The sequence below is a fragment of the Bidens hawaiensis genome, unplaced genomic scaffold, assembly GCF_021521415.1.
Source record: "Bidens hawaiensis isolate Kalapana, Puna unplaced genomic scaffold, B.hawaiensis_p1.1 tig00019817_1, whole genome shotgun sequence".
NCBI classification, from domain to species: Eukaryota; Viridiplantae; Streptophyta; class Magnoliopsida; order Asterales; family Asteraceae; genus Bidens; species Bidens hawaiensis.
This window is the reverse complement of record NW_027493015.1, coordinates 241,081-254,070: the sequence shown is the minus strand read 5'-3', so window position 1 is coordinate 254,070 and position 12,990 is coordinate 241,081. Positions and strand designations below refer to the sequence as shown.

The 12,990-nt window shown below is 35.3% G+C and overlaps 1 protein-coding gene across 1 annotated transcript; it reads left to right on the top strand.

The window, feature by feature from the left end:
• Positions 1 to 3,367: 3,367 nt before the first annotated feature.
• LOC143559403 (uncharacterized) lies at positions 3,368 to 8,192 on the top strand. Its single transcript, XM_077047994.1, has 5 exons — positions 3,368 to 3,801; positions 3,851 to 4,037; positions 4,158 to 4,328; positions 4,432 to 4,674; positions 7,866 to 8,192. Exons 1-5 carry the CDS (start codon positions 3,368 to 3,370, stop codon positions 8,190 to 8,192), a joined length of 1,362 nt encoding a protein of 453 aa, XP_076904109.1.
• The last annotated feature ends 4,798 nt before the right edge of the window (positions 8,193 to 12,990 follow it).

The following is a 12,990-nucleotide window of genomic DNA, read 5'->3' as shown; positions in this document are numbered from 1 at the left end:
TTAGGTTCCTAACTCAATAAGTCAACTTCCAGAAGTGGAACCAACCCAATTGGTCTCGTAGTTCATGAGATATAACATTTACAAAACAACCTAACAGCAGGTCTAACAACTCAGCTTTGCACAACGTTTTTGTAAATCATAAAGGTTAACTTTTACACGTCCAAAAATTGCAAATTTATATTATTTAGAAACTAGACTCAACCTAGTTTACTGTAGTATCAATAATCTCAACCAATTTTCACATTTACACCCCGATACAGTCAATTGAACATCAACAACACAATCTGTCCAGAAACTGTTTGCAACAAAACTCAACATATTAACCATCTATAGACCACAATTCATTCATATAACATTCTAGACCCCATAACCACTATCCATGCATATCAATTACACCATACATACATGGTTAGGGTTTTATTTGATCTCAAAATCAAAGACACAACAATTAACATGTAACAATATCAATTCTAGTTATCAAATCATCATCAATACATCATCAAATCAAACAAAGATCATATGAACACAATATATGAAATTTCCAGATTTTAGGGTTTATAATTAACCCATTCAAACTCAAAATTAAGCATGTAAAATACATAGGATAGTTGTTTATACCTTCCTAGCACCTTAATCTTCGATTAAACTTGAAAGATCTTGTGTATATGTGTGTGTGTGATTGACGGCAGCCAAGAACAAGGGGGAGGGAGAGGGAGTGTTAGGGTTTAGGTTTATATTATTATTTATAATAACATGTTACATCTAGGTCCCTCAACTTCTAATTTGCACTTTTCTAGCTTATTTTAACTAGCTCTTGTTTCTTGTTTAGTATCATACATAATATAATCAAGTAACACATATGTCTAACACATAATTATCACATAATTATTGTTTTGACGTTTTTCGTTTATTCACCAATTGTTTGCGTCAACTCGTTTGCGTTTCGGTACAATTCCCGAAAGACTACACATGTAGTAAGTGTCAAGCGTCATTTAAACCCTAGTTTAAATGTAATGAGGTGTGCGTTACAGATTCAATGATCTTAAGTTTGAATTGACGGAGTTGAGTTAACGGAGTTAACCTGAAATTGACGATTGTCACATATCTATCTTATCACTTATTCATTTCATATTCTCGTTATTTTAAGGATAATGAATTCTTAACATTTATCTTTTCCAAGTTTTTAAGTAACAATGCAGATTTCAATAAAAGGTTCAATGTCTAAGAGGTTGGCCACCTCTCCCTCACGCTTAAGGTACATTGCTATTTTCCTTGGCCTAGCCCACGATTGGATATGACCCCCGATGGTCATATCCCCCAAGGTTTAAAGGTTTTCACCTTTCTTATAAATTAGAGTTTCTACACTCTCGCTTGGAGCGCACGCTATCCAACGTATAGTCCGGGGCAGCGGGACCAGTACACGCTTAGTGGCTGACAATTTCGTTGTCTTCGGCTATATGGAGGATCCTACGATTTATGGTAGACGTACCATACCACCGGTTTATAACGTTTTCACGTTATCTCAAGACAAAGGTTTCTAACGTTTTCATGTTAGCTAAGGTTTATAACGTTTTCACGTTATCTCACGTTTGGGCTAAATCCCGGTTTGGGCGAGTCCCAAGTTAACATCCGTATGTTGGGCCAGTCCCCAGTTTGGGCTTGTCCCCAGTTTAACACCAGTTCACGGGCTTGTCCCCAGATTACACGGGCTTGTCCCCAGTTCACGGGATTGTCCCCAGATTACACGGGCTTGTCCCCAGTTTAATTTATGGGCTTGTCCCCGATTTATTGGGTTTAATCCTAGTTAATATCATAAGTTATTTGCATCAGGTATCATAAATTAGATTCTGAGGATCACCAAAGGATCAATACTTATGGATTCAGAATCCTTTAATTCAGTTTTATAAGGATTGCAAAAGGATCAATACTTATGGTAACTTAGGTCTAACCAGACCTTACGATATGATTTTTGTTTATCGGTTTACACTTATTTGATTTCAGTATATATCTTCATAGATATAAGGATTCATTATTCTCAATCTATTTTTATAAGGATTTAAGATCCTGGTTTATTTTTGCAAGGATATTTTATCCTAAAAACTTTTTACTAAAGAATATTTCTCAAAACTTTCAACAAGTCTAAAGGTATATCAGACAAACTTTCAAAATAACAGACAATCAACAAATAGTTAAAAGATACTATTTATTAAACTTACTTGCAATTACCGAAAATCTTTATCCTGGATTTCACCATTCATAAAAATGGACCATCCACCCAGGTTAATCAGGTGTTACTAGTTGTTCATGATTTGCAGGGAGAAGGATTTACAGCCGGAAGTGAAGTTCCCATGGAAACTCCATTGATATGTGACAATCATATCCAGCTTGTCAAATCTCATATGTTTTTGCAGAAAGTTTAAATTCAAAGGCAAAATGACAGCTGTGATCTTATCACAATCGCCATTTTGGGGGCAATTGTTAGTGCACAGAAATTTGACACTGTGGATATGTTATCCTGGCATATGTTTTGGATCTGTTATCCTTAGCGTGTGTTCCAGATCCCGTCAGGATCAAGGATCCACAGTACTTATTATTTACTAACGGTTGTTCTCATGTATAGTCTTATATTTAGCAGGTGTAACGATTAGAAGACTTAGTCTATGTACTAACTTGCAGTCAAGAAGATATTGACGTGTTTGAATCATTTGTCCTTCTGAAGAGTTCTAGAGCTATGTCAGGATCCTGGATCCTCGGTATTTGATGCTATTAACGATTATTTCTTATATGAAGGCTGATATTTATCAAGTGTAACGGCTCCAAGACCTGGTCCTCCCCCTAATTCGCAGCCTGAGTGATGGAGCATGTGGTCAAAGTGGCTGTTACAAGTATATTCAAGATAAAGGCGGTTTTTTAGGAAAATTAGTTAATAGCCTTTATTATCAATAACTCCATTGAGTTATTATCTATTATATATAATTGAGATTGTGATAAGTTATAGGACACATTATATACACACACACCTGAGTATTCTCTCTATCACAGCTCGCACACTTAGAATTATTGTATCACCGATCATAATCTACACAATTGTAACACCCTTTTTTGATTAATAAAGTGGTGATAGACGATTTGCGATCCAAACCAGATCAAGGGCTTTTCCCCGTAACAAATCCTTGTGTTTGTGTTTGCAATCGATACATACTTGTTTTCATCACCATAGCACTAATCCTCACTAAACGAATTTGGATACATTATCCTTAGCAGATTTTTATCCAAAACAATATATATATATATATATATAATTTTTATAAAAATGTTTACATTGTGATAATATTTTGTATTCTGTTACTTTTCATTTTTATTAGTCATGGATACGTCTTGGATGTATTTCGCACCAAGAACAAGTCAAACTGTTGTTAATGGGGTGTCAACCTTCTTGAATGTTGCATTTGAGAGATGTGTCAATGGGGACACGATAAAGTGTCCATGTATACATTATCTAAACATGAAATTTCAAAGTAGGCAGATTGTTCTGGATCACGTCATATGTTTAGGGTTCCAACCAGAATACTTGAAATGGGTGTATCATGGGGAAGACACAACAACTACATTGATGAGCACAACCCTTAATGAGGAAGAAGTACTTCACCATGAAATGAATGAAAATTTTCTACCAGAAGGCGGAAGTGGAGAAGAGATACATGAGAATACTTACAGTAATAGTCAAGAGACGGACAATAGAGGAAGTAATTTTGATTACCTTGTCAAGGAAGCTGAAGAAAATGTGTACCTGAATTGCAAGTACAACAAATTATCATGTGTGGTGCATTTGTACCATTTAAAATGTCAGATGGAGTAACAAATCACTGTCTATGTTGTTAGAGTTTATGAAAGATTTGTTACCTGAAGGAAATGTGTTACCTAAAACAACACAACAAGTGAAAAAAATCATGGCCAACATGGGATTAGGATACGAAAAGATTCATGCATGTCCTAATGGTTGCATGTTGTTTTGGGATAACAAGGAGAAAGATGAGGTTTTTTTCTTTTTGTGGATCTTCTAGATGGAATGTTTATGAAGCTAATCCAGAAAATGAAGAAAGTCCTCCCCCAAATAAGCCTTCAAAAATATTACGGTGGTTTCCTTTAAATCCTAGACTTCAAAGATTGTTTATGTTATCAAAGACATCAAACCTTATGAAGTGGCATCATATAGAGTGTGTGAAAGATGGAAGTTACGACATCCAGCAGATGCATTAGTTTGGAAATATTTTGATGAAAAGTTTCCTGAATTCGCAAGTGATCCTCGTAATGTTCGTCTAGCTCTGGCAAGTGACGGTTTTAAACCATTTAGGACAATGAATGTGGCAAATAGTATCTGGCTAGATTTTTCTTATTCCATACAACTTGCCTCCATGGTTGGTTATGAAGCAACCGAATTTAATTCTTTCATTAATCATCCTAGGTCCAAAAGGTCCTGGAAACAAAATAGACGTGTATATGCGACCTTTGATTAAAGAATTGAAGGAGTTATGGGAATATGGAGTTAATAAATTTGATGCATCAACAAAACAATACTTCCAATTGAAGGTTTCCATTATTTCTACCATATCAGACTTTCCAGGTTATGCCAATCTATCTGGATGGAGCACAAAAGAAGAACTTGCATGTCCTGTATGTGGTTTTGATACTGATTCAAAATGGCTAACTCATGGAAGGAAGTGGTGTTACATGTGTCACAGGAGGTGGCTTCCACCTGACCATCAGTGGCGTTCAGACATTAGATCCTTTATTGGAGGCAAGGAACTTAGAGTTGCTCATATTCCACCTTCTGGAGAGGAAGTTATACAACAGCTAGATTGTCACACCCCGGCCAAAGGCGGCGGAACATGTCGGGGTGCAACGGATTGCCCAAATACACAAGACGCTATTAAAGCGACAATACTTAATCAACTCATTTTTATTTCACAAAATCAATAAACAACACATCTCGTTCATACAAACAAAATTAATAAAAGTAAACAAATATATTGTTCATTTTGCTAATATCCTATTAGTCTTGATAACATTTTTCGTCAACTCCTCGAGTCAACAAAAGTCAAACCTGTATCATTGCATAAAATAAAGTTTGTCAACACAAATGTTGGTGAGCAATTTCATAGTTTGAAGAATATGTAAATAATAAGAAATGTCCATAACTTGTATACCAAACAATTAAATAATAGCAACAATTTGGATAAATGAAATCGCTAATAGCACACATTAGCGACATCGTCTATAAGAGAATACCAAATAGATTCCGATTTCTATGAGGTCGTTAATAAGAATACATTAACGACACCGTCTATAAGAGAATACCAAATAGATTCGGATTTCCATGAGATCGTAATAAGAATACATTAACGACACCGTTCTATAAGAGAATACCAGATAGTTCACGGGTTTATGAATCAACCAACCAAAAGCGGTAAACACATTAGCATGTAAGCATAGAACACCAAATCGAGCTTTTATTCAAGTAAAGTATGCAATAAATTTTGTGGTTTAAGACTCAAGTATAAAGCATTTAGTTTGAATAAGTATGCAATATCACCCCCAAAACGAAAGATGGAAAACGGGGTATGAAAAGTACTCACATTCAAGTAATAAACTTGAAAGATTGATGATTCGGAGTTTAACTGGAACGACAGGTTTAACGAGCAAAGCCTAAAGGAAAAAGTCTTATATTAGAAAGTTGTCTTAGAAGTCTTTAAAATAATATAAATAATAAATAATATGAAATGCAAACAATTTAAAGTTTAAGGTTTAAAAATGTAAATACTTAAGAAATTATAATAATAGTCTTTTAAAATATAAGTTTGCTCGAAACCGGGTTAAAGTATCTAGCCCTTAATATTTACTCAACCTACGTTAAGAAATAAGGTGGGTAAAAATGCAAGAATGCAATCCCTTCAAATATAGATACTAAAACGGGTTTTAACGAGTGTTTCGGGTTGTTGGTTCGGGTCTTGATAATTGGTCAAACCCAAAGTCAACTTTCCAAAATAATGAATGTTATGAGATAACTCAATAAAACTTCATAAGACTTAACCAAGTAGGTAGTTCTATTGTTTTAGAACTAGCAACGTCCGTTAAGCGAGTGTTCGGTTTTGTCGGTCCAAACTTTGTTATGAGATCAAGTTGGATCCAACATTTCCAAGTACTTAAGAAAATAATTAAAATCAGTTTATAAAGTAATTTTAAAGATTTATACAAGTCTTGATAGCTAAAAACACATTTGTGTGTCTTAAGCGACTGAAAATCGGTTTATTTCGGTTTCCATCTCGCAATAGGTTCACGGATGGTTTCCACATGCCCAAATATCAAAGAACTTGTATAATAATTTATAAATGATGATACTTGAGTTTTACAACCAGAAAGTTAACAATAAAGTCTTTAAACGAAAGTTTGGTTTTCGGTTCGGATCTTGTTTCGGGTTAAGACCGAGGTAAGATTCTACAAACCCATAACCATAGAACTTATAAAAATGATTTTAGAAACTTAAATCTAACATAAATCATGTTTAAACAATTATTTAACAAAACTAGTAAACAAGTTCGGTTTATGGTTTAGAGCTATTTATGGTTAAACCGAGGCTAGTCACTACAAACCCATAACCATAGAACTTCATAAATATGATGTAAAAACTAAAATGAGCATAATTTAAGCATGGTTAATATGTATAAACAAGTTATATATATATATATATGCACCAAGGAATACGTAAGTCCTCCATGAAGTCTTGCCTTACGAGGCCCGACACTCCACCGACCGAGACCGGAGAAGTGACCACCAAAGGTAACAAGGGGTGAATATTACATATATGTTGTAATAACAATCTTTAAGTAACAAGAATTAGTTAAAAACAAGGTTAGCATTAATGTGGAAGATGAATTAAGAACTTGAAGAATGGATACTTGGATCTTAGATTGAGAGAGTTTTTGGAGAAGAATGAGCAACCAAAAGAAGATGGAATGGTCTTTTTTATATAGGGAAAGAGTAAGGGTTTGGGTATAATGATTCTTTCAATTGTTTACTTGCAAATGGGTTGGTTAATTTGGTCAAACAAGGCATAAAACAACAAAAACGAGTTGGGAACATCTGCAGACATCACTAGGCGCCGCGCGACCCCCTACTTCTTGGTGTCCGCGCGGCGCGGCGTTTTCCAGGGGTGGGGTTGGTCCAGATCGTCTTGCGTGGTTCGTTTTGCATCCTGGAAGTTCGTTTTCGATGTAATTTGAGCGTTTTAAAGCAGTTTTCGAATCCGTAAAAGGGATTTTTCAAATTGAACAAACGAGAATGATTTAGTAACATAAATATCCAATATTTTATATATTTGAAATGTTCGGGATATAAATCGGGTCGATTTACATGATAAACAATTACAAAACGAAAACGAATCGAAACCCAAAATTGACGAATGTCACATAGATGATATGGAATTTCTTGTTGACAATGATGTTGGTGGTCCATGGAAAAAGAAAAGTATATTTTTTATGTTGCCATATTTGGAACATTTCTTGTTACATCACAATCTTGATGTGCTGCACATTGAGAAGAACGTTTGAGACAACATAGTGAGGACTTTATTGGGACAAGAAGGAACGTCAAAAGATAACTATAAATCAAGGTTTGATTTAAAAGAAATGGGTATAAGAAAGGAACTTCATCTAAAAAAGCGACCTAGAAGTGATATCACTTTCATGCCAAAATCTTGCTATCAAATGACTCGAGGCGAAAAGACTGAATTTTTAAAGACCCTCAAGTTCATCAAGCCTCCCGATGAATTTTCATCCAATATCTATTGATGTGTACAATTAAATCAGCGCAAATTAATTGGGATGAAAAGTTATAACTGCCACATGTTGATGCAAGAGTATTTGCCAATCGCATTATGTGGAACTTTACCAAACCATGTAAGCTCGGTTATAATCGAGTTATGTGATTTTTTTAAGACCATTTGCTACAAGGATTTATCTGAAGTTGATCTACATTTTCTTGAGTCTAAAGTTGCTCTCACTTTATGCGAACTCAAGAAGATATTTCCTCCATCATTTTTTACTGTAATGGTGCACTTGGTCATTCATTTAACTAGAGAGGTTAAGTTGGGAGGTCCCGTTGCATTTAGGTGGATGTACCCTATTGAAAGGTAATTAACATTTCTATAAATCTTATCCATTATTTGCTACTTTTTTTAATTTCTAAATTATGAGTGCCTTGTATGACTCGAACAGTAAACTTCTAAAACTCAAGTCATATGTACATAATAGAGCTCATCCTAAAGGATCAATTGCTGAAGGTTATATAGCTGAGGAAAGTATAACATTTTGCTAGAGATATCTATCAAAAGTAGAAACTGTCTTCACTAGAGCAATTAGGAATGATGATGAGGGTCACAAAAATCACATTGAAGAATCCAACAATCTTTGCCCCGGTCGTGCCATAGGTCGTCAATTGCCTTTGAAAGTATTTGTTAAAAAAGAAAGAGATGTTCAAGTGTGCGGTGAATGTTTTTTATCATCACATGGAACGAGGGGGTTATACCTACCTTCGAGAGAAACTGGTAATCACCGTCAGCTGCTTTCTCTCTAGTTCAATGATTTGTTGGTTATGTGTCTAATGCATGACCGTCAGCTGCTTTCTCTTGAATATTTTACAAGGTCAAAAAGAAAGAAATTGAACCGGATGAGATCCCCGGCCATGCATTAATGTGGATGAAAGCAAAGGAGGACAAAGATGGTGCATACAAGAATGCTGTTGTCGAATGCGTGGCAACCAAATTAGTATGTTTTAGTATTAAACTTTTTAAATCATGTTAAAGTCAATTCATTGCCTTATATTGGTGTCAAAAAAACTTGAGTCTGTATAACTTGTCTCAACACTTGATGTGGATACATAAGCGTGTTACTAGCGTATTAGAATATTTATATATGTTTTTGTACATAAGCGTGTTACAAGCGTATTAGAATATTTTTTTTCTTGCAGGTTCAGCATGAGGAGCAGATCGCCTCCGGAGCCCTGACACTTGAACCGTGCACAGATGCCGTCACCTTAGTGCTTGGCAAAGAGAAAGGTGGGTTTTTAAAAGGGATTGGGTACGGATTGACAACAGGTAAATATTGGGGTGTGAGTCGGATAAAAGGCTCGTTTAAGCAACGGATTGCCCAACTTGAGTATGAAGCGGTGCAGAGAGATGAAGTGGTGAAAAGGTTGACAACTCTACTTGAATCCACGAATGCTATTCTAGCAAGCCGTGAGAAGGAGCAGTTAGCATTTGAGGCCAGGTTCAGACATCTTGAAGGATTGTTGCCGCAAATGTCGGCAAGTCAAGTAAGTGACGTATGCTACATATTAATTAATGCATTCGATATACATAATTGGCAATGTTTTTGTCACAATTCGTAGGTAAATCCTGTTCCCAACCAGATTGGTTCTAACCAAAGTACTAGTGCTGTGGCACAAAATAAAATGCCAGCACCAGTAAGTATCTGATAGTTTCTTTGTTTATTACAACTTTCCATGTGATTTTTCATTTTCCATAACCTAATAAATTGATTTGTCGATCCCCATAGCGCGACATCAGTAAGTATTTGGCAATTTCAGTTTTTATATTTTATAACCTAATAAGTCTAACAATTCTAATTTCTTTTATATTACCAATGAAGCCTGTAGAGAACAATGTTAACCAAGCATCAACACAACTAAACCACACTCCGGATAGTAATGGCTCGAAAAAACCATCAGTAAGTATTTGGCAATTTCAGTTTTTCCTTTAATTGTTGATTGATTCATTGAATGGTTTTTAGGTAAAACGGAGAAGCCGTAAAAGAAAAGTTGATGAATCTACGGATGAAGCTTCCCCACCTGCTGAAATAAAGGTATGTACTGCGCGAAACATTGTTAATTTCCCACCAACATGGGCATGTACTTATATATTGACTTCAACTAAGCTATCTTAATTTCACATGCTTGTTTATAGGTGTATGAGTGTCGTTTGTGTGAGCATGACAAGCGTAACAAGGTGGCAAATGGTACAGTTCATTGGTCACCGGTTCCACAACAGTAGCATGGAAAAGCAATCCAGGAAGTTTGTTCCCTTTTAACTTAACCGAACAAATATCTATGTTCTTTTTCATTTAGTTTAAAAAATGAACACTTGTGTTCGTTTATGTTCGTTTGTTTATAATCTAAACTAACGTAATTGAACAAAGATAAACGAACATAAATGAACTTCCCGTCGAAAGGTTCACGAACAGTTAAACGAACGTTCGGTTCGTTTGCAGGCCTACTATTTTGTTCTATTCAATTACAAAATACGACATTAATTATACATATTTGTTTTTCATATTCTGTTGTTCCAGCTACCACCACTCCCATCCTCAAAAAAACCCGAAAGAGCTGGCAAGAAGGCAAAGGCAAAGTACACAACGATAGACAAGGTGACCAAACAGAAGACAAGGAGCAGTGCCAAGAAAACCGACGCCTTAGCTAGTATATAGGCAGTCGCTATTTTTGTATTTTGTAAGTTATTTTGCATATACATTTTCTTAGTGAATATTATTGTTAATATAATTTGTTTCTAATTTTGTTTTGTCATGCTTACTTATAGCTGTTTTATATTACAACACAAAAAATAAAAATAATTATATATTGCCTAGTTACAAACAATTTGGCCACATAGAACACATTAAATAGGTGTGGCCAAAAGTAACACAATAGCCACACCTGAAATTACAAAAATTAGAGTCTATAAATGACCATTAGCCACAACAAAAACATTTTTGTGTGATGAAAGGGTACCAAAAACATTGGCCACTCTTTCATCAGTTGGTTTTTGTTTGTGTGGCGGAATGAGATCAAACTTCATTGGAAAAATCAATATGTGTGACGAAGAGTATGATAATAGCCACACTTTATATTACAAAAGTATTATGTGTGAAAATGGTAAGACAATGGCCACACCAAAAACTACAAAAGAGTGTTTGAGTGGAAACTTCACATTTTTAGCCACATTGACAATAAACTCCAGTGTCTATATGATATGTTTGGCCACGCAATACATCACTATGTGTGACGAAAAGTTTGACAATAGCCACACTTTAAATTAGGAAAAGCATTATGTGTGACAAATGGTAAGACAATGGCCACACCACAAACTACAAAAGAGTTTTTGACTAGCAAGTTCACATTTTTAGCCACATTGACAATAACCTCAAGTGTCTATATGATATGATTAGCCACACAGTACCTCACTATGTGTGAGAAAAGTTTGACAATAGCCACACTTTAAATTAGGAAAAGCATTATGTGTGACAAACGGTAAGACAATAGCCACACCACAAACTACAAAAGAGTGTTTGAGTGGCAACTTCACATTTTTAGCCACATTGACAATAACCTCCAGTGTCTATATGATATGTTTGGCCACATAGTACATCACTATGTGTGACGAAAAGTTTGACAATAGCCACGCTTTAAATTACGAAAAGCATTATGTGTGACAAGCGGTAAGACAATGGCCACACCACAAACTACAAAAGAGTTTTTGACTAGCGAGTTCACATTTTTAGCCACATTGACAATAACCTCCAGTGTCTATATGATATGATTAGCCACACAATACCTCACTATGTGTGACGAAAAGTTTGACAATAGCCACAATATAATCTACAAAATAGTTTTTGACTAGCAAGTTCACATTTTTAGCCACATTGACAATAACCTCCAGTGTCTATATGATATGATTAGCCACACGGTATCTCACTATGTATGACGAAAAGTTTGACAATAGCCACACTTTAAATTAGGAAAAGCATTATGGGTGACAAATGGTAAGACAATAGCCACATTATAATCTACAAAGGAGTGTTTGAGTGGCAAGTAAACGTATTTAGCCACTTTTAATGTAATATCCAGTGTCTATATCATATAATTAGCCACTCTATTATTAAATTTAAGTGGCCATTTCTTTGCTATATCCACACGGTATAGGTCATAATGCAAGCTTAACACAACCCTATTGGCCACATTAATATTAAATTCATGTGGCTATATACGTGCAATGGTCACTCACAGTAAATTCTCATGTGGCCATTTTCTACTGTTTAGCCACAATTATTGGAGAAGCTTCTTGATGGCCAGCAACTAATGAATGTACCCTTTAGCCACACTTATTATCACATAAGGCCACTAAAAACTGTGTGTGGCCATATCATACCCACGGTGTCGCGACCTTTGGCCACATATGACCTGAACCAAATGTGTGTGCATAAGGCCTACGGCCACACTTTTTTCGTGTGACCAAAGGCCAATATTCACGTAGTGTGACCAATCCATCATTATGGTTGCGTGTTAGTGCATTTTGAAGACGCAGTACAATTGGGTCTTTTCCAACAAACCTATAAAGACCCAGAATATTCTTGGTGATATAAAGTCATAGAGCTTTTTATAGATTATGAAAGGTCTATATGTATGGAAATAGATTAGAAAAAATGAAAGTTGCCTGTAATTTTAGTCTTTTGTGTGTATCCTAGCCTGCGAACTTCTTGTTAGCAGGGGTTGGTAGTTTGCTTGTTCTATAGAAAGTTGATGTTCAAAAAAATATAAACAGGTAAGTGGTAAATGTTATCGGATAATCGTGTATTTTAAAAATTCTTAAATCGTCCTAAATTCGTGAAAAAGAAAAGTTCAATATTAATCTCAAGCTCGTCCTAAATCCAAATAAGACGGATATTATTCGTCTCAGTTATGTCGGATTTCAAGTTTTCCTATCAGGTTCAGGAATTCACTACTTAAAACCAACCACTAAAAGAATTTTAGTCTTAGTTTGGTTACATTTTAATATTTGGTGGTCCAAATTAACTGGCACAAGAAAGGAATTAAACAATTAAAAACTTACTAATAAGCTAGAAAAGTAAATTTGGTTGATCCACCTTTGGTTGGTGTATAAGG

What these genes read in the sequence shown, in the direction of transcription:
- LOC143559403 (XM_077047994.1), top strand. Translation starts at nt 3,368, where the DNA reads ATGGATACGTCTTGGATGTATTTCGCACCAAGAACAAGTCAAACTGTT. An exon ending in GTAATGTTCGTCTAGCTCTG is followed by an intron (nt 4,329 to 4,431) that starts GCAAGTGACGGT and finishes TTGGTTATGAAG; the next exon opens with CAACCGAATTTAATTCTTTC. An exon ending in AAGAAGAACTTGCATGTCCT is followed by an intron (nt 4,675 to 7,865) that starts GTATGTGGTTTT and finishes CAATTAAATCAG; the next exon opens with CGCAAATTAATTGGGATGAA.